Here is a 20,967-nt window from a genome sequence, read left to right on the forward strand (position 1 = left end):
GTGTGATGTCCTTAGGTTGGTTGAGTTTAATTTAGATCTAAGTTCTAGGGGACTGATGACCTTAGAAGTTAGGTCCCATAGTGCTCAGAGCCATTTGAACCATTTCTCCTTAGATACCCGATTGTACTCAACTTCTCCTAACGCGAGGACGGCAGTCATGTTTAATGGAATTACGCTCGTAGTTGATACTAACTGCGTGCATCTCACACCGACACGCTACTGATCGAATTTTCCTTGGATTCGCAATACGTGAAAAAGCGGCCTTGCGACTACTGCCGACAGCGTCGCACGTGTTGCGTGAACGACGAAACGAGCGCGTGCCGCCGTAGCCTAAGGTAGTTTCCCAGCAGGTAGGCTCTGGACAAACTAGTATATCTGCTTTGAGCGGCGTATATATAAAGGTCGGAGGAGAGGGGCGGCTCTCCAGTCAGTGAAACATGCCTGTGCTTTTGGCTGTGTGCGCGGCCTTGGCGTCGTTGTGTTCCGGAGTGCTGGTACTCGCTGCCTGGCTGTGGATGACACGACCGCGGACGTCGATCCCAGGACCTCCAACACTGCCGCTGCTCGGAAACGCTACCTTGTTCTACAAACTGCCCGTGCTGTTGGACCGACTCGGAGACTTAAAGCATCGTTATGGAGACATCTTCAGGTAAGTCAACGATCAAACTCAGGTTCTAAGAACTCAGGCCCATCTATTACGATAATAACTATTATTATTTTTATGCCCAAACGCGATACAGTACATTTGCGCCTCATCGGTGGGTATTCTTATTGCGGTCGGCCACACTACTGGCCATTAAAATTTCTACACGACGAAGATGACGTGCTACAGACGCCAAATTAAACCGACAGAAGAAGATGCTATGGTGTGCAAATCATTAGCTTTTCAGATCATTCACACAAGGTTAGCGCCGGGGGCGACACCTACAACGTGCTGACATGAGGAAAGTTTCCAACCGATTTCTCATACACAAACAGCAGTTGACCGGCATTGCCTGGTGAAACGTTGTTGTGATGCCTCGTGTAAGGACGAGAAATGCGTGCCATCACGTTTCTGACTTGGAGAAAGGACGGATTGTAGCCTATCGCGATTGTGTTTTATCGTGTCGCGACATTGCTGCTCGCGTTGGCCGAGATCCAATGACCGCTAGTAGGATATGAAATCGGTGGGTTCAGGAGGGTAATACGGAACGCCGTGCTGGATCCCAACGGCCTCGTATCACTAGCAGTCGAGATGACAGCCATCTTATCCGCATGGCTGTAACGGATCGTGCAGCCATGTCTCGATGCCTGAGTCAACAGATAGGGACGTTTGCAAGATAACAACCATCTGCACGAACAGTTGGACGACGTTTGCAGCAGAATGGACTATCAGCTCGGAGACCATGGTTGCGGTTACCCTCGACGCTGCATCACAGACAGGAGCGCCTGCGATGGTGTACTCAACGACGAACCTGGATGCACGAATGGCAAAACGTCATTTTTTCCGATGAATCCAGGTTCTGTTTACAGCATTATGATGGTCGCATCCGCGTTTGGCGACATCGCAGTGAACGCACATTGGAAGCGTGTATTCGTCATCGCCATACTGGCGTATCACCCGGCGTGATGGTATGGGGTGCCATTGGTTACACGTCTCGGTTACCTCTTGTTCGCACTGACGGCACTTTGAACAGTTGACGTTGCATTTCAGATGTGTTACGACCCGTGGCTCTACCCTTCATTCGATCCCTGCGAAACCCTCCATTTCAGCAGGATAATGCACGACCGCATGTTGCAGGTCCTATACGGACCTTTCTGGATACAGAAAATGTTCGACTGCTGCCCTGGCCAGCACATTCTCCAGATCTCTCACCAATTGAAAACGTCTGGTCAATGGTGGCCGAGCAACTGGCTCGTCACAATACGACAGTCACTACTCTTGGTGAACTGTGGTATCGTGTTGAAGCTGCGTGGGCAGCTGTACCTGTACACACCATCCAAGCTCTGTTTGACTCAATGCCCAGGCGTATCAAGGCCGTTATTACGGCCAGAGGTGGTTGTCCTGGGTACTGATTTCTCAGGATCTATGCACCCAACTTGCGTGAAAATGTAATCGCATGTCAGTTCTAGTATAATATATTTGTCCAATGAATAGCCGTTTATCATCTGCATTTGTTCTTGGTGTAGCAATTTTAATGGCCAGTAGTGTACTAACTCGTTGTAAGTAACAAAAGGTAAACCTAAAATCTTTCTAAGTCTTTTGCGAGTCTTATATTGTTCCGTGGATTATTAGATAGCGCAATACCTCTGTTTCATTATTCCTTGGCTTGCCACCTGCAACGAAATGATGTTACACTGAAGAGACAGACCGGCGGAGGTTCGAGTGCTCCCTCGGGCATGAGTCTGTGTTTGTCCTTAGGAAAATTTAGGCTAAGTAGTGTGTAAGCTTAGGGACTGATGACCTTATCAGTTAAGTCCCATAATATTTCACATACATTTGAACACTTTTTTGAAGAGACAAAAGTCATGGGATACATCCTCATATCATGTCAGACCTCCTCCTACGTGGCGTAGTTCGCCAACTCGAGGTGGCGAGGGCTCAGCAAGTCGTCGGAAATACTGAACCATTCTGCCTCTACAGCTGCCCACATCTGCGAAGATGATGCATGGCTTCCTGTACTCATAACCCTCCTACCTCACCGGCTAATTAAGTTTTTCTATATGACCGTGTACCTGCCAAGTCCCTAATCTGTGGGGGAAAGCCATCTACTCCGAAGAATAATGGAAAATCGAGAGAAGTAGATGAAAAAAATGGTTCAAATGGCTCCAAGCACTATGGAACTTAACATCCGAGGTCATCAGTCTCCTAGACTTAGAACTACTTAAACGTAACTAACCTAAGGACATGACATACATCCATGCCCGAGGTAGGATTCGAACCTGCGACCGTAGCAGCAACATGGTTCCGGACTGAAGCGCCTAGAACCGTTCGGCCACAGCGACCGGCAAGTAGATGAAGGTATAACCGAATCACCACTACTCAGTGCTTTAGCAATGACGATTAGAAACAAACTTCGTTTGACTTTATACATTTTTCATGAACAGTAGTGGAAAATTAGGAAAAAGGTTTTCAAAATATGTCATTAACGAAAATAACCTACGTTCCTCAGTTCCTCACCGGAACATGAATAATAAAATTGAAACTGAACTCTATACACGTAAGCAATCTTAGGTAAGAACAGTTGCTAGTGTCATGATGTAGAAACAGTATCTAACGCACGCTTTCAAGTACTTCACAGCACACATGTCACAGTAGTCAGATAATAATCAAATAGCGGTAATTTCCAAGAATGATTGCCTATCGAAGTCGCTGGGTCCAAGCGATACATATCGAACGTGCGATCCTAAATTGATCATGCGGCACCGGAAGCGCCGACGAGGGAAGAAGGGACTGTGTGGACTGTGGTGGTGCGAAGTGTGTAAAACTTGGTAAGAACGGTTTCGATGCTGAAATACCGTTACAATTTCATTGCGGACAGGGCGGAAAACGAACGAATATCAGGAAGAATACGTAGTTCGACTCTTCCAAATGATCCATCCAGACCACCGTGATGGACTTTAACATGGCGACAACACCGACGACGAGTAAGGTAAGTCGTCTCCTTTGCAAACGCAAGTATTTTTGTGACGCTCTTCTTTTGTCATTGCTGTAGTGACAACCGTAAACATACACATAACGCCCGCCAAAATAGTTGCAAGGTCGATTTACTATCGCACGTTCGATATGTATCGTTTGGACCCCGCGACTTCGATAGGCAATCATTCTTGGAAATTACCGAATAGCAAACGCATACAACGTATTATATAATTTTCAAAGATCATTTAAAGTAAGATTGTTTACTGGCTTTGGATAGAAACTTTTTGTTACATTACTCACTGTAATACTGACTGTTGTAGCAAGCAGAAAGATTGTTTGAATTTACTGATTGGTAAGGACTGTGATTCGCCTAGCACGTACTCTGATATTTCTTTGTAATAAAAGCTATAAATTATGCCACAAGCTATAAATTAGAAACTGTGCTTCGACAGTGAAATTCAGTATCCAAGTTACGTAAAGCTTTGCTACCAATTTTTTATTATGAAAGTTACTCTGTTTTTAGCAAATGTATTAACTCTGGCTTTTGCATCATTCTATTTCTGACACTATTCATACTACAGCCAAAGATTTCATTATTACATAATGGTGCAAAAGTTGTTTTGATGATCTAAAAAATTAATGTTCATTTTATTTACAGTTCATTTTCTGATTATCTCGGTTCTTACAAATGGATAGGATGGATACTACATGGATAACGACTTAGGGAAATTATTTACGTGACAATATGAACGATAACAATGTTATTTAAGAAATAAAATTCTAACTACGGTGGTCAGCCTACAGTTATAAAAATTCTAGATGTTACTTCACTTTATGATGCCATTGGTTTGTCGAGCGGCTTCATTAAAATAGGGCACAGGTTGATCTTCTTGCCATACCATAGCCAATAACAAGGCCGCGTAGTACTCTTGATGTTATGTGAATTACTCTGGCTGCATTTGTACTGTGCCCAATAAATTCCGTACACATCGCTTGCTCGTATTAAACATACGCGAAAACAACCATTTCAGTTTTCACTGCTCCGAACTTCGGAAACAGACTTTCTATCTCCGCACTGTTACATAGCCACACTGGCAAATACACACAACCAACGACAACAATCGTCTCCGTGCGACTCCAAATTGCTACTTTTTTGGCGCGCTCTCGCGCCCAGAGATGGCTCTGAGCACTATGGGACTTAACATCTGAGGAGTCCCCTAGAACTTAGAACTACTTAAACCGAACTAACCTAAGGACATCACACACATCCATGCCCGAGGCAGGATTCGAACCTGCGACCGTAGCGGTCGCGCGGCTCCAGACTGAAGCGCCTAGAACCGCTCGGCCACTCCGGCCGGCCACGCGCCCAGAGATAATGCATTTACAATTTATTATACTCTTTGACAATGGCTTTTCGCTAACTAGGCCAGCGTGTCTTCTTACAGAATGTTAACACTCCATGTGTACTCTCTTTCTTAAATAACAAATAGAATTTATAAATTGACAACATATTTACAAGAATAATATTCAGCTCAACTAATAAGCCAATGTTCGTAAAACACGTAAAAAATGTATGATCATCCACAGAGTTGTGGTGTTATACATGGACTGACCTCTCGATTATGTCCCACAAACGTTCGAAGGGGTTCATGTCGGGCGATCTGGTTGGCCAAGTAATTCACTCGAACCGTCCAGAATGATCTTCAAATCAGTTGCGACCAACTGTGGTCCCGTGACAGGACGTTCTGTCATCCATAAAAGTTCCATCATTGTTTGCTGAAAATGGGTACTGAATCACGCTCTAACCCTACCATGAGCTCTTACAGACTGAAATCGGGACTGACCACATCACGGTTCTACAGCCGTCTAGGATCCAACCGATATGGCGACGAGCCCAGGAGAGGCGCTGCAGGCGATGTCGTGCTGTGAGCAAAGCCACTCGCGTCGCTCATCTTCCGCCGCAGCCCATCAACGCCAAATTTCGCCGCACTGTCCTATCGGATACGTCTGTCGGACGACCGACTTTGGTTTATATGGTTATTTCATGCAGTGTTGCTTGCCTGTTACCACTGGAGGAAACTCTAAGCAAACGCCGATGCTCTCGGTCGTTACGTAAAGGCCGTCGGCCACAGTGCTGTCCATTGCGAGAGATAATTCCTGAAATTTGATATTCTCGTCACACTACTGACACTGTGGATCTCGGAATAGTGAATTTCCTAACGATTTCTGAAATGGAGTGTCCAGCTCCAACTACAGTTCAGCCTTGAAAGTCTGTTGATTCCCAACATGAGACCATAATCACTTCGGAAACCTTTTCGCATGAAGCACCTGAGTACAAGTGACAAGTCGGCCAGTACACTGCCCTTTAAACCTTGAGTAGTTCATACTGCCACCATCTGTATATGTGCATATCATTATCCCATGACTTTCGTCACCTCAGAGTATTGTGAAGTTAGTTGAAGAGCAAACCAGTAATTTCACCAAAAAACGTATTATTCGTGCGTGAAAATATTTCGCGACCTAATTTTGCGACTATGTACTTTCGTGGTACACGTATCTGTTGTACAAACACACAGAAACACGGTCCATGCTCTTACTAAATCACTCCCACGTATTCTATCCCTTTGTGAAGACATTTAAGCCTTTCGTATGGGAATAACCACACCCATTTATCCTATTCCAACGCAATTTCGACCAACTCGCTCTCCAGACACTGAGATGCGCCTCGATTTTCATCCTTTCTACTAACTTTAACTCTTTCCCAACTGTCTCACTCTCTCCCTGTCCCTCTCCATCCATCCCCATCCCTTCCTTATTGCTACCACTACCCCACCCACAAACGAAACCCCTTCCCAACGAGTCCTCCCACTATCCACCTCAACATGTTACCCTCATATCCACAGGTTCCCTACCCTCAACCCTATGGAGCGTATTCTCTCCTCCTGAAACACTCATCTCCCAGTCCAGACCCTTCAGGTTTTTAACGAAAGTGCGGTGCTTAAGTGTTTTTTCTTTCTTTTTTTATAGAGCAGTTTCATCACACCGTAATGTGCTTTTTAAATGCAAATATTTTAGTTTTTTAGATCTCCATCTTTGATTTTTAAAATAGTATATCGGTTCTATTGTTCTTTATCTCATCCTTGTTTTATTTTAAAAAATGCTATTTCCTGAAGAGCGGAACGCTGTACCGCTGACAGCCCACCCTACATCCCTCATGGCGTGAGGAGGATGAATTAATATTTAAAGGTAAAAGAAAAGATAAGCGTACAGATTTTTCAATGTAGCGCCAAAGAAGTTGGTATAGGTATGCGTATTCAAAATACAGAGGTACGTAAACAGGCTGAATACGGTGCTGCGGTTGGCAATGCATTATGAGATGACAAGTGTCTGGCGCAGTGGTTAAATGGGTTACTCCTGCTACAATGGCAGGTTATCAAGATTTAAGTGATTTTGAACGTAGTGTTATAGTCGTCGCACGAGCGATGGGAGACAGCATCTCCGAGCTACCGATCAAGTGGAGACTTTCCCGCACGACCATTTCACGAGTGTACCGTGAATATCGGGAATCCGGTAAAACAAATCTCCAAATCTCTGAGACAGGAAAAGATCCTGCAAGAACGAGACCAATGACGACTGAAGAGACTCGTTCAACGTCACAGAAGTGCAACCTTTCCGCAGTTTGGTGCAGATGCCAGTTGTGGCCCATCAACAAGTGTCAGCGTGCGAACCATTCCATTAAACATCCCTTGATGACTGCACAACACAAAGTTTTATGCCACGCCTGGGCCCGATGATGATGATGTTTGGTGTTTGGTTTGTGGGGCGCTCAACTGCGCGGTTATCAGCGCCCGTACAAAGTCCCAACCTTTACTCAGTCCAATTTCGCCACTTTCAAGAATGATGATGAAATGATGACATCACAAACACCCAGTCATCTCGAGGCAGGTGAAAATCCCTAACCCCGCCGGGAATCGAACCCGGGACCCCGTGCTCGGGAAGCGAGAACGCGATCGTGAGACCACGAGCTGCGGACGAACACCTGGGCCCATCAACACTGACATTAGTCTGTTGAGAACCTAGAAAAATTTTGCCTGGTCGGACGAGTCTCGTTTCAAATTGCATCGGGCGGATGGACGTGTACAGGTATGGAGACAACCACACGAATCCATGGACTCTGCATATCAGCAGGGGATTGTTTAAGCTGTTGAAGGCTCTGTAATGGCGTGGAGTGTACGCAGTTGGAGTGGCATGGGACTCCTGATAAGTCTAAATACGACTCTGACAGGTGACACGTACGTAAGCATACTGTCTGATTACTGGCATCCATTCTAGTTCATTGTGCATTCCGTCGGACTTGGGAATTCCAGCAGGACAGTGCGGCACCCCACACGTCGATAATTGCTACAGAGTGGCTCCAGGAACACTCTTTTGAGTTTAAACTCTTCCGCTGACCACCAAACTTCCCAGACCCCTCCAGCACTACTTCAGACATTAGTCGAGTCCATGCAACGTCGTTTTGCGTCAATTCTGCGTGCTCGCGTGGGCCCTACACGGTATTAGGCAGGTGTACCACTTTCTTTGGCTCTTCAGGGTACATTATTGACTAATAAATAAGTCTGACACCTTACAGATGACACAGGGCATATCGTTAAGACTTCGACTTCATAGAGTACGCTATACTTCCTAAGGAAACTAAATAATTCTGTTATGAAATTTAAAACTTTACTAACCATCTTGTGGAAGTTGAAGTTCTCCTTATTTCCGTGCCTGCTAAGATAAGCTGGAGAGGAATTACCGTTTTATGAAAGACATCATTTCTTAATTTTTTTTCACCCAGACATGTTCCAGCATATTTTGTATCTTCAGTGAGTATGTTTATTTTCTTTCTCATATGAAGCTAGAAGGTATGTATGCTGGTAGCTAAAATCTACTACTCAGTCTACTGCTTGTCATAATTTTGGATATTGTGGTGTTTTTTCTTGTTTGTGTCGTGATAACAATGCCTTTCCCTTTTTTCCTTTCTTTCCTTTCTTTCTGTTGCTGCTAAACATGTATTTTATATGATTTGTTAGGCAAGCTCATAGTTTCTGCCGCCATTTCATGTGCTGTTGCGGCTGTAGATTTAAGGCTTTGCAACTACCAGCTCACTCTAGTAATAGCTTCATCTAAGAAAGAAAATAAACAAACAAATCAACTGAAGATACCACAAAAAATGTTGAAACATGTCTGCGTGAGAAAAAGAAACTAAAAAAGGGTGTCTTGTATAAGGCGAAATTCCATTCCAGTTTATTTTAGCTAGCATGGATACGAGAATAATTTCAGCATTCAAAAGACAGATAGTATTGTAGATTAGTATTGTAGATTTAAACCTATCAGCACAAAAAACTATTAGCTTCATGTGAGGAAGAAAATAAACAAATAATCCTCTGTTGACAGGACAGCAAGTGCTGAAGAAAATATTCAAATAACCCACTGTAGATAGCACACCAAGTGCTGAAACACATCTGGGAGAAAACAGAACTAGAAAACGGTGTCTTGCATGAAGCCGAACTCTTCCCCAGTTTAAAACTTGAAGTGTCTCCTTGATATATCACATATTAATCCATGTTCCTTTTGTATTGGAATTTTCAGACGGTTAGCAATTTTTATTCTCAATTTTGTTATGAGTTCTCCTTTTCATATTAGTCCTTACATATGCCAGATTGTCTATTTTGTCTAATGTTCTTCGAAAAAGGATGTGCGTACTGTATGCGCCAAGATCATCATTTTTGCATTCCTGTTAGGTTTCGCCAAGGGTGTTATAGAAAACTGAAGCAGGCACTGAGAATCGAACTGGCGATCTCTTTGTCAGTTGCCAGCAGCGATAAGGATAACCGCCAGACTGCAGGCGCCACGTGCACCCACAGCATCAGTTTCCGAATGTCGGCAAGTGTGCCATCAGTAGTATTCTCCTGCACTCTGGTCACAACGTGCCACGTAAACCTATCGTCTCCGCCAAACAATTGTGTGTACTAGTTACCTTGGGCCTTTCCTGATAACTGAGAAATCCAAAACATTGAGTGTTCTTCTGGACAGGTGTAACCATAATCACGAAGTTAGTAGTTGCAGGTACACTTACTTACTACCCGCAGCTCGTGGTCGTGCGGCAGCGTTCTCGCTTCCCGCGCCCGGGTCCCCGGGTTCGATTCCCGGCGGGGTCAGGGATTTTCTCTGCCTCGTGATGGCTGGGTGTTGTGTGATGTCCTTAGGTTAGTTAGGTTTAGATAGTTCTAAGTTCTAGGGGACTGATGACCATAGATGTTAAGTCCCATAGTGCTCAGAGCCATTTGAACATTTTTGAACTTACTTACTTACTCACTGGTCATACCGGACTCGAGAGTCCATTACCGCACCAACGTATTTTCGCCATCTGTCCGTGTCTTGGGCTATTTCCTTCCATTCTCCTTCAATACCTAGGCTCCTCAAATCGGCCTTCACATTGTCCTCCCATCTACGCCTCGGTCTTCCCACGGGACGTTTTCCCTCTAGGTGCCCTACCAGTACTCTGCGCGCTGCCCTGCCCTCATCCATTCGAGCTACGTGACCCGTCCATCGCAGCCTACGTGACTTAATAATACTGATTATGCCACGGCTTGAATAGAGTTAGTGAACCTCTTCGTTACGCAGTTTTCGCCACTCTCCGCTAATGTCATCCCCTTTTGCTCCGAAAATTTTCCGCAAAATTTTGTTTTCAAATACTCTAAACGGCTTTTCATTTTGCACAGTGAGAGACCAAGTCTCACACCCATACAGCATAACTGGTAGAATAATAGTTTTGTATATTCTAATCTTTAAATTTCTAGACAATATCCGTGATGAAAGTAATCTATTCAGTGAGAAGTAGCACGCATTTCCCGCCTGTAATCTCTTCCTCAGTTCGGACTCAATCTCATTTCTCGAAGTGATGTCCACGCCTAGATACTTAAATGTGTTCACTTTTTCAAACTGCGTGTCTCCAACTCTTAACATTTCCTGATCTACTGCTGTTGGCATTCTAGTAGTAACCAGGTATTTAGTTTTGTCTTCACTTATCCTTAGACCTACATCTTCACTAGCCTTGATTAACGCATTCACATTTGCTGTTACAGATTCTTTCCTATCGGTAATGATGTTTAGATCATCTGCATACCCTAATATCTTAATATTTCCATTTAACTCCACACCCTCTGAATTATCTGCTGCCATTCGTACAATATATTCTAGGACTAAATTAAAAAGTAGCGAAGACAGGGCATCTCCCTGTTTAAGTCCGTTCTTTATTACAAATTCTTCTGACTCCAATTTCCCCACGCGTACTCTACCTTTAGTGTTTTTAAAACTCACTTCTATAAGTCTAACATACTTCTTTGGTATTCCAAGTTCCAAAAGAATTCTGTACAATTTTGATTGCAATACTGAATCAAATGCTTTTGTAAAATCAATGAAAAGATTATGAACTGGTTTATTGTATTCCCATTTATTTTCCAAAATTTGACGCAGGGTGAATATTTGGTGTATAGTTGATCTGTTCCTCCGAAAGCCGGCTTGGTAATCCCCCACAATTTCATCTGCATATGGTGTAAGCCAGCTTAGCAGAATATTCGAGAAAATTTTGGAACATACTGGTAATAGCGATATGCCTCTATAATTACTACAATCCATTTTGTCACCTTTCTTAAAAATTGGGATCAGAATCGACTCCTGCCACTCTTCAGGTATCATCTCTGAATTCCATACTTTAGTTATCATTTTGTGAGCTACTTCCACCAATTTCTGTCCCCCATTTTTAACTAATTCTGCTGTTATGCAATCTGATCCTGGTGCTTTATGGTTTGCAGGTACGCTGCTCGCTGCTGGGCATTATGCGCTGAGGTGACAAAGTCATGGGATAGCCCCTAATATCATGTCGGAACTCCTCCTGTCCGGCTTAGTGCACCAGCTCTACGTGGGCTTCTGAGGTAACGGCGAGTTGTGGTGCCCTGAAAATATTCTAAGTTCGGAGTTTGCGTGGTCACGTGGGGCCCTCACGGCGGGCCGCGGCCTGGCAGCAACCACGTGGTGCTAAACGTTAGCTGGGCATGAGGGGCAGCCCCAGAGCTTGGTCCACAGGCCGTGTCGCTGGGAATTCCATGCGACGCTGTGTCGCTGGAGGAGACATGCCGGGAGTGCCAAAGATGGATGACTTTGTGAAACCATAATGTCTGACATTTCACAGTTCGTATAGAAATTAATAGTAACCAGATGAATCATGATACCTCAAAAAGAAACATGTACATTACCACTATTTGCAAGACGATTATGATGGTGTAATTAGATTTGCATCATCGTTATTAGTTTAAAGTTTACTATCTGATGGTAAATTATACAAGTTACACCCAGCAACGAATTTCCAAAATCTAAACGGTTCATCCTATTTTGTCGATCGACATGTCTTTAGAAAGCTATTAGTGTGAAACTAAATTGGTATAATTTACAGGCATGTAACTTGAATAGTACATGAGTTATTGGAGGTCAAAGTGGCCGATTACTATCGATCGCATCAAGCTATAAGCACTCCACAGTTACACGAAAAAACGTTGACAGCGTGCTTACAAATATATTTATTCATCTATGTCTTCGTTTACATCCGATATATACTATTCATGAAGAAATTGGTTAAATATTTACCGTGTTTTAGAAAGCACAGAGACATTAGGCTACTGCCCTACCTTTTGTTGCTATTACTTTGATATACGTTTATTTAATTTGTTTATGTATTTAATAATGTGTGTTAGAGCGTGTTTATGGTCCAGCTGTAGGAATATTTATTTAATTTCAAGTTATTTAAATGTAAATCCAGTAGTTCGTATGTGTTTCAATATGTTTATGAGTGGACGTAGGCTTGGAGACATGGAGGGAGCGCTCTAGCCAATCACAGCGCTCGTTACTTAGAGAGATGTATGGAGGTTGAAGAAGAGCATCGTTTCCGGAGAGGACACGAAGTAGTTCTGGATAGTAAGGCACAGGACACGGGGGGTGCTGGACGTGAAGGCGAAACGAACGGTCGTGCGAAAGACTTGAGTGTGGAGCGGTTTGCGCGTGATCGCGGGAGATAGAAATACTTCGGAGTGCCGACTTGTGAATTTGTGAGATTTCCGTGGTTGCTACAGTGAAGACGTAGTATGCGTATAGAAGTGAATATCTCGCGAGCTATGTTGTTGTTCATAACTAATTACATGCAGTAGAAATCTATTGTTTCCCTGTTAATCAACTAATATTTTATTTAATTGCTGGACCATCGACACCAATAAGTGTTTTGCAGAAATATACTGCATTCTCAAAAGTACTTCTACTATCGTACTCATCATTTAAAGTCGTTAAGATAGTACCTGCAGATTTTATTTAATTGCTATCTTTCATTTATAAAGTTCGCAATTACCGGGTGACTTCGACTATTCGATTCATGTGTATATTCATATCGTATACCGTAGACTCAGCAGTATTTGGCCTGTAATGCGGCAACTACGTATCACAGCAACTACACAACGAAACCAGCCAAAAATTTTAATATTTCAATTCTGAGTCTGTGGGTACGTAGTTGAGGGCCACACCATATCACCACACTATTTATTTTTGAAAGCCCGCAGGCTGGACTGAACAACTCGTTGGAAGTCCCCTGCAGCCACACTGCCTTTGTAGCCGTCATAATTGCGGAAGTGTTGCCGGTGCGGGATTTTGTGAACTTACTGACCTCTCGATTATGTCCCATAACGATTCATGATGGGTGGTCTGGGCGGCCAAATCATTCACTCGTGCTGTTCAGAATATTCTTCAAACTAATCGCGAACAATTGTGGTCCGATGACATGGCTCATTGTCATCCACAAAAATTCCTTCTTTGTTGGGAACGTGACGTCCATGAATGGCTGCAAGTGGTCTCCAAGTAACCAAAATCCAGACGGCCCAGACCATTCCGTGAAAACACAGCCCATACCATTATGGAGCCAACGCCAGCTTGCACAGTGCCTTGTCGACAACATGGATGAATGGCACCGTGGCAACTGCGCCACACTCGAACCCCACCATCAGATCTTACGAATTGAAATCGAAGCTCATCTGATCAGGCCACGGTTTTACAGTCGTCTAGGGTCCAGAACAGGCGCTTCAGGCGACGCTGTACTCGGTACTCGCGTCGGTCGGTCTGCTGCCGTAGCCCATTAATGCCAACAAATTTCGCCGCACTGCCCTAACGGACGTTGATTTCTTCGGTTACTTCACGCCATCTGTTAGCACTGACAACTCTATGCAAACGCCGCTGCTTGTTGGTCGTTAAGCGAAGGCCGCCGGCCACTGCGTAGTCCGTGGTAAGAGGTAATGCTTGAAATTTTGTATTCTCGGCACACTCTTGACTTTGGGAATATCGAAATATTGAATTCCGTAACGATTTCCGAAATGGAATTTCTCATGTGTCTAATTCCTATTACCACACCGCGTTCAAAGTCTGTTAATTTCCGTCGTACGGCCATAATCAGGTCGGAAACGTTTTCACGTGAATAACCTACATCTACATCTACATGATTACTCTGCAATTCACATTTAAGTGCTTGGCAGAGGGTTCATCGAACCACAATCATACTATCTCTCTACCATTCCACTCCCGAACAGCGCGCGGGAAAAACGAACACCTAAACCTTTCTGTTCGTTCTCTGATTTCTCTTATTTTATTTTGATGATCATACCTGCCTATGTAGGTTGGGCTCAACAAAATATTTTTGCATTCGGAAGAGAAAGTTGGTGACTGAAATTTCGTAAATAGATCTCGCCGCGACGAAAAACGTCTTTGCTGTAATGACTTCCATCCCAACTCGCGTATCATATCTGCCACACTCTCTCCCCTATTACGTGACAATACAAAACGAGCTGCCCTTTTTTGCACCCTTTCGATGTCCTCCGTCAATCCCACGTGGTAAGGATCCCACACCGCGCAGCAATATTCGAACAGAGGACGAACGAGTGTAGTGTAAGTTGTCTCTTTAGTGGACTTGTTGCATCTTCTAAGTGTCCTGCCAATGAAACGCAACCTTTGGCTCGCCTTCCCCGCAATATTATCTATGTGGTCTTTCCAACTGGAGTTGTTCGTAATTTTAACACCCAGGTACTTAGTTGAATTGACAGCATTGAGAATTGTAACATTTATCGAGTAATCGAATTCCAACGGATTTCTTTTGGAACTCATGTGGATCACCTCACAATTTTCGTTATGTAGCGTCAACTGCCACCTGCCACACCATACAGCAATCTTTTCTAAATCGCTTTGCAACTGATACTGGTCTTCGGATGACCTTACTAGACGGTAAATTACAGCATCATCTGCGAGCAACCTACGAGAACTGCTCAGATTGTCACCCAGGTCATTTATATAGATCAGGAACAGCAGAGGTCCCGGGACACTTCCCTGCGGAACACCTGATATCACTTCAGTTTTACTCGATGATTTGCCATCTATTACTACGAACTGCGACCTTCCTGACAGGAAATTACGAATCCAGTCGCACAACTGAGACGATACCCCATAGGCCCGCAGCTTGATTAGAAGTCGCTTGTGAGGAACAGTGTCAAAAGCTTTCCGGAAATCTAGAAATACGGAATCAAATCGTTCAAATGACTCTGAGCACTATGGGACTTAACTTATGAGGTCATCAGTCCCCTAGAACTTAGAACTACTTAAACCTAACTAACCTAAGGACATCACACACATCCATGCCCGTGGCAGGATTCGAACCTGCGACCGTAGCGGTCGCACGGTTCCAGACTGTAAATACGGAATCAACTTGAGATCCCCTGTCGATAGCGGCCATTACTTCGTGCGAATAAAGAGCCTAGCTGCGTTGCACAACAACGATGTTTTCTGAAACCATGCTGATTACGTATCAATAGATCGTTCCCTTCGAGGTGATTCATAATGTTTCAATACAGCATATGCTCCAGAACCCTACTGCAAACGGACGTCAATGATATAGGTCTGTAATTCGATGGATTACTCCTACTACCCTTCTTAAACACTTGTGCGACCTGCGCAATTTTCCAATCTGTAGGTACAGATCTATCGGTGAGCGAGCGGTTGTATATGATTGCTAAGTAGGGAGCTATTGTATCAGCGTAATCTGAAAGGAACCTAATCGGTATACAATCTGGACCTGAAGACTTGCCCGTATCAAGCGATTTGAGTTGCTTCGCAACCACTAAGGTATCTACTTCTAAGAAACTCATGCTAGCAGCTGTTCGTGTTTCAAATTCTGGAATATTCCATTCGTCTTGCCTGGTGAAGGAATTTCGGAAAACTGCGTTCAATAACTCCGCTTTAGCGGCACAGTCTTCGGTAACAGTACCATCGACACTGCGCAGCGAAGGTATTGACTGCGTCTTGCCGCTTGTGTACTTTACGCACGACCGGATTTTCTACCAAATTTCGAGACAATGTTTCGTTGTGGAACCTATTAAAGGCATCTCGCATTGAAGTCCGTGCCAAATTTCGCGCGTCTGTAAATTTTAGCCAATCTTCGGGATTTCGCGTTCTTCTGAACTTCTCATGCTTTTTGCGTTGCCTCTACAACAGCATTCGGATCTGTTTTGTGTACCACGGGGGATCAGTTCCATCTCTTACCAATTTATAAGGTATGAAGCTCTCAATTTCTGTTGCTACTATATCTTTGAATTTGAGTCACATCTCGTCTGCATTTGCATAGTCAGTTCGGAAGAATGGAGATTGTCTCTTAGGCAGGCTTCTAGTGATACTTTATCCACTTTTTTAAATAAAATTATTTTGCGTTTGTTTCTGGTGGATTTGGAAGAAACGGTATTGAGCCTAGCTACAACGACCTAGTGATCACTAATCCCTGTATCAGTGATGATGCTCTCTATTAGCTCTGGATTGTTTGTGGCTAAGAGGTCAAGTGCGTTTTCGCAACCATTTACAATTCGTGTGGGTTCGTGGACTAACTGCTCGTAATAATTTTCGGGGGAAGCATTTAGGACAATCTCGGACGATGTCTTCTGCCTACCACCGGTATTGAACAAGTATTTTTGTCAGCATATCGTTTACAAGTGAGAGTTCCGTCCAGTCCCGGTAGCTGAGTGGGCCCTCTGTAGTAAAAAAACTGAGTGAACAGATCAACGAACAACCTGAACGGGTGTCATCGGACGAATTCAACAAACTGCCGGCACGGTAGCTCAGCGTGCTCGGTGAGAGGGTTAGCTACCCTCTGTAATAAAAAACTGAGTGACCGAATCAACAAAGAACATGAACGGGTGTCATCGGACATCAGCCCCGAACGCTTCTACGAAAAATATAGAACAAAATGAGATCAAAAAAGAAATAAAGTGATCAGCGCGACATGATGTCAATCCTAAGAGCCCGGGTTCGATTCCCGGCTGGGTCGGAGATATTCTCCGCTCAGGGACTGGGTGTTGTGTTGTCCTGGTCATTATTATTTCATCCCCATCGACGAGCAAATCGCCGAAGTGACGTCAAATCGAAAGACTTGCACCAGGCGAACGGTCTACCCGACGGGAGGCCCTAATCACACGACATTTTTTTTATTCTAGTGAGAGTCACGCCAATGCACTGGTCTTCTATACCTTGTGTACGGATTGCTACCGTCATCCTTATGTGCGCCCATCGCTATCCCATGACTTTTGTCTCCATAGTGCATTTTTAAAAATGCTCTTGCCTGAAGAACAAAACACTGTATCGCTGACAGCCCACCCCTACCCCATATGGGGTGAGCGGGATGAAACGAACAATAAAGGGGAAAAAGATAACCGCTCAGGTTTATTCGTGGTATTTAATTAATTATTAATAAATAAGTCTGACGCTCTACAAGTGACAAAAGTCATGTCATTTAGACTTCGTTGAGTACGCTACACTTCCCAAGAAAGCTAAACAACTTTGTTCTCAGATTTAAAACTTAAATAATCACCTTGTGCATGTTGCAGTTCTTATCCCGCTCTTGCTAAGATAAACTGGAGAGCAATTGCCGTCTTATTCGAGGCACCATTTTTTAGTTTTCTGTTGACACAGGCGTGTTCCAGCTCTCTTTTGTTCTAAATTCAGTGGGCTTCTTTATTTTCGTCCTCACATTAAGCTATTAGTTGTGTGCGCTGGTAGCTTAAAATCTACTATACAGTCTATAGCTTGTCGTTCCTTTTGATGGTGCTGTGTTTTCTCTTGCTTATGTCGTGATAACACTCGTATTTCTTTTGCTGTTGTCATCAAACATGCATATTGTATCATTTGTTAGGGAAACACATATTTTCCGCCACCGTTTCACGTGTTATTATGGCTCTAGATTTAAAGCTACCAGCACACACAACTGACAGCTTCGTGGGAAAAACAGAACAAACAAAAAAATCCACTGAAGTACCACAAAAAATGCTGAAACATGTCTGGGTGAGAAAAAGACTAAAATCGATCTCTTGCACAAAGCGGAACTCCTCTCCAGTTTATCTTGGCAAATTCGGAAATAAGAAGCCGATTATTTCTGCGTCAGATGACAAGCTATAGACTGTAAAGTAGATTTAAGGCTACCATCACATACAACTAATAGCTTCATGTGAGGCAGAAGAACAATATAAAGCCAGTGCAGATAACGCAAAGTGCTGAAAACAAAACTAAAAAACGGTATCTTGCGTGAAGTTGAATTCTTTTCCAGTTGAAAACTCGGAAAGTCCTTTTGATGTTTCTTTTCTATCGGGAGTTTGAAACAGTTAGCAGTTTTTATTCTTTATTTTGTTGCGAGTTTCCCTTTCCATGTCAGTCCCATACAAATTCCAGATGGTGTGTTTTGTTTGATTGTATGTATTGTACGCTACAGGATCAACATTTTTGCATTCCTATTAGGCTTCGAGAAGTGTGTTATAAAAATCTGAAGCAGGCGCTGAGAATCGAACTAGCGATCTCCTCAGTTGCCAGCAGCGATAACCGCCAGACTAGTGGCACGTGGAGGGGAGGTGGGGAGGCATGGCACGTGCAGCGACTGCACCGCCTCCGGTATGTCAGTATGTGCGCCATCGGCAATGGTCTCTCTCCGGTTGGGCTCCCCTGCACTCTAAGATCGGAATGTTGCCCTGTAAACTGATTGTCTCTGCCGAGCAGTTACCTGTACTAACTACCTTGAGGCTTTCCTGATCATTGGGAAGTCCAAAGCGTTGAGTGTTCTTCTGAACGAAAGCCTCTATTATCACAGAGTTAGTACTTGCAGGTAGACTGCTGGCCATTATACACTGAGCCGACAAAAATCATGAGATACCAGACAAACGTATGGTTCCTGAAGAGGGGCAGCAGCCTTTTCAGTAGTTGCAGGGGCAACAGTCTGGATGACTGACTGATCTGGCCTTTTGTAACAGTAACCAAAACGTCCTTGCTGTGCTGGTACTGCGAACCGTAATTTTTCCCGAGGGCATGCAGCTTTCCTGTATGGATAAATGATGATGGCGTCCTCTTGGGTAAAATATTCCGGAGGTAAAATAGTCCCCCATTCGGATCTCCGGGCGGGGACTACTCAGGAGGACGTCGTTATCAGGAGAAAGAAAACTGGCGTTCTACGAATCGGAGCATGGAATGTCAGATCCCTTAATCGGGCAGGTAGATTAGAAAATTTAAAATGGGAAATGGATAGGTTAAAGTTAGATATAGTGGGAATTAGCGAAGTTCGGTGGCAGGAGGAACAAGACTTTTGGTCAGGTGAATACAGGGTTATAAATACAAAATCAAATAGGGGTAATGCAGGAGTAGGTTTAATAATGAATAAAAAAATAGTTCGGGTAAGCTACTACAAACAACATAGTGAACCCATTATTGTGGCCACGCCTACCACAGTAGTACAAGTCTATATGCCAACTAGCTCTGCGGATGACGAAGAAATTGAAGATATGTATGATGAAATAAAAGAAATTATTCAGATAGTGAAGGGAGACGAAAATTTAATAGTCATGGGTGACTGGAATTCGGTAGTAACAAAAGGGAGAGAAGGAAACGTAGTAGGTGAATAATGGATTGGGGGAAGAAATAAAAGTGGAAACCGCCTGGTAGAATTTTGCACAGAGCATAACTTAATCATAGCTAACACTTGGTTCAAGAATCATAAAAGGAGGTTGTATACATGGAAGAAGCCTGGAGATACTGACAGGTTTCAGGTAGATTATATAATGGTAAGACAGAGATTTAGGAAACAGGTTTTAAATTGTAAGACATTTCCAGGGGCAGATGTGGACTCTGACCACAATCTATTGGTTATGAACTGCAGATTAAAACTGAAGAAACTGCAAAAAGGTGGGAATTTAAGGAGATGGGATCTGGATAAACTGAAAGAACCAGAGGTTGTACAGAGTTTCAGGGAGAGCATAAGGGAACAATTAACAAGAATTGCGGAAAGAAATACTATAGCAGAAGAATGGGTAGCTTTGAGGGATGAAGTAGTGAAGGCAGCAGAGAATCAAATAGGTAAAAAGACGAAGGCTAGTAGAAATCCTTGGGTGACAAAATAAATACTGAATTTAATTGATGAAAGGAGAAAATATAAAAATGCAGTAAATGAAGCACGCAGAAAGCAATACAAGCGTCTAAAAATGAGATCGACATGAGGTGCAAAATGGCTAAGCAGGCATGGCTAGAGGACAAATATAAGGATGTAGAGTCGTATATCACTAGTGGTGAGATAGATACTGCCTAGAGGAAAATTAGGCACAACCACTTGTATGAATATCAAGAGCTCAGATGGAAACCCAGTTCTAAGCAAAGAAGAGGAAGCAGAAAGGTGGAAGGAGTATATAGAGGGACTATACAAGGGCGATGTACGTAAGGGCAATGTTATAGAACGGGAAGACAATGTAAATGAAGATGAAATGGGAGATACGATACTGCGTGAAGAGTTTGTCAGAGCACTGAAAGACCTGAGTCGAAACAATTCCATTAGAACTACTGACTGCCTTGGGAGAGCCAGTCCTAACAAAACTCTACCATCTGGTGAGCAAAATGTATGAGACAGGCGAAATTCCCTCAGACTTCAAGAAGAATATAATATTTCCGATCCCAAAGAAAGCAGTGTTGACAGATGTGAAAATTACCGAACTATCAGTTTAATAAGTCACTGCTGCAAAATACTACGCGAATTCTTTACAGACGAATGGAAAAACTGGTAGAAGCCGACCTCGGGGAAGATCAGTTTGTATTCCGTAGAAATATGGGAACACGTGAGGCAATACTGACCCTAAGACTTATCTTAGAAGCTATACTAAGAAAAGGCAAACCTACGTTTCTAGCATTTGTAGACTTGGCGAAAGCTTTTGACAATG

The 20,967-nt window shown here is 43.5% G+C and overlaps 1 protein-coding gene across 1 annotated transcript in view; it reads left to right on the forward strand.

Annotated features, from left to right (window-relative positions):
• Positions 1–442: 442 nt before the first annotated feature.
• LOC126473881 (cytochrome P450 4C1-like) overlaps positions 443–20,967 on the forward strand; it is a 331,661-nt gene continuing 311,136 nt past the window's right edge. The window contains exon 1 of the mRNA XM_050101217.1: positions 443–649. Within this exon, the coding sequence (XP_049957174.1) occupies positions 516–649 (134 nt within the window). The 5' untranslated portion in view covers positions 443–515. The remainder of the gene's footprint in view (positions 650–20,967) is intronic.

The sequence above is a fragment of the Schistocerca serialis genome, chromosome 4, assembly GCF_023864345.2.
Source record: "Schistocerca serialis cubense isolate TAMUIC-IGC-003099 chromosome 4, iqSchSeri2.2, whole genome shotgun sequence".
In the NCBI taxonomy this organism is placed as follows: domain Eukaryota; kingdom Metazoa; phylum Arthropoda; class Insecta; order Orthoptera; family Acrididae; genus Schistocerca; species Schistocerca serialis.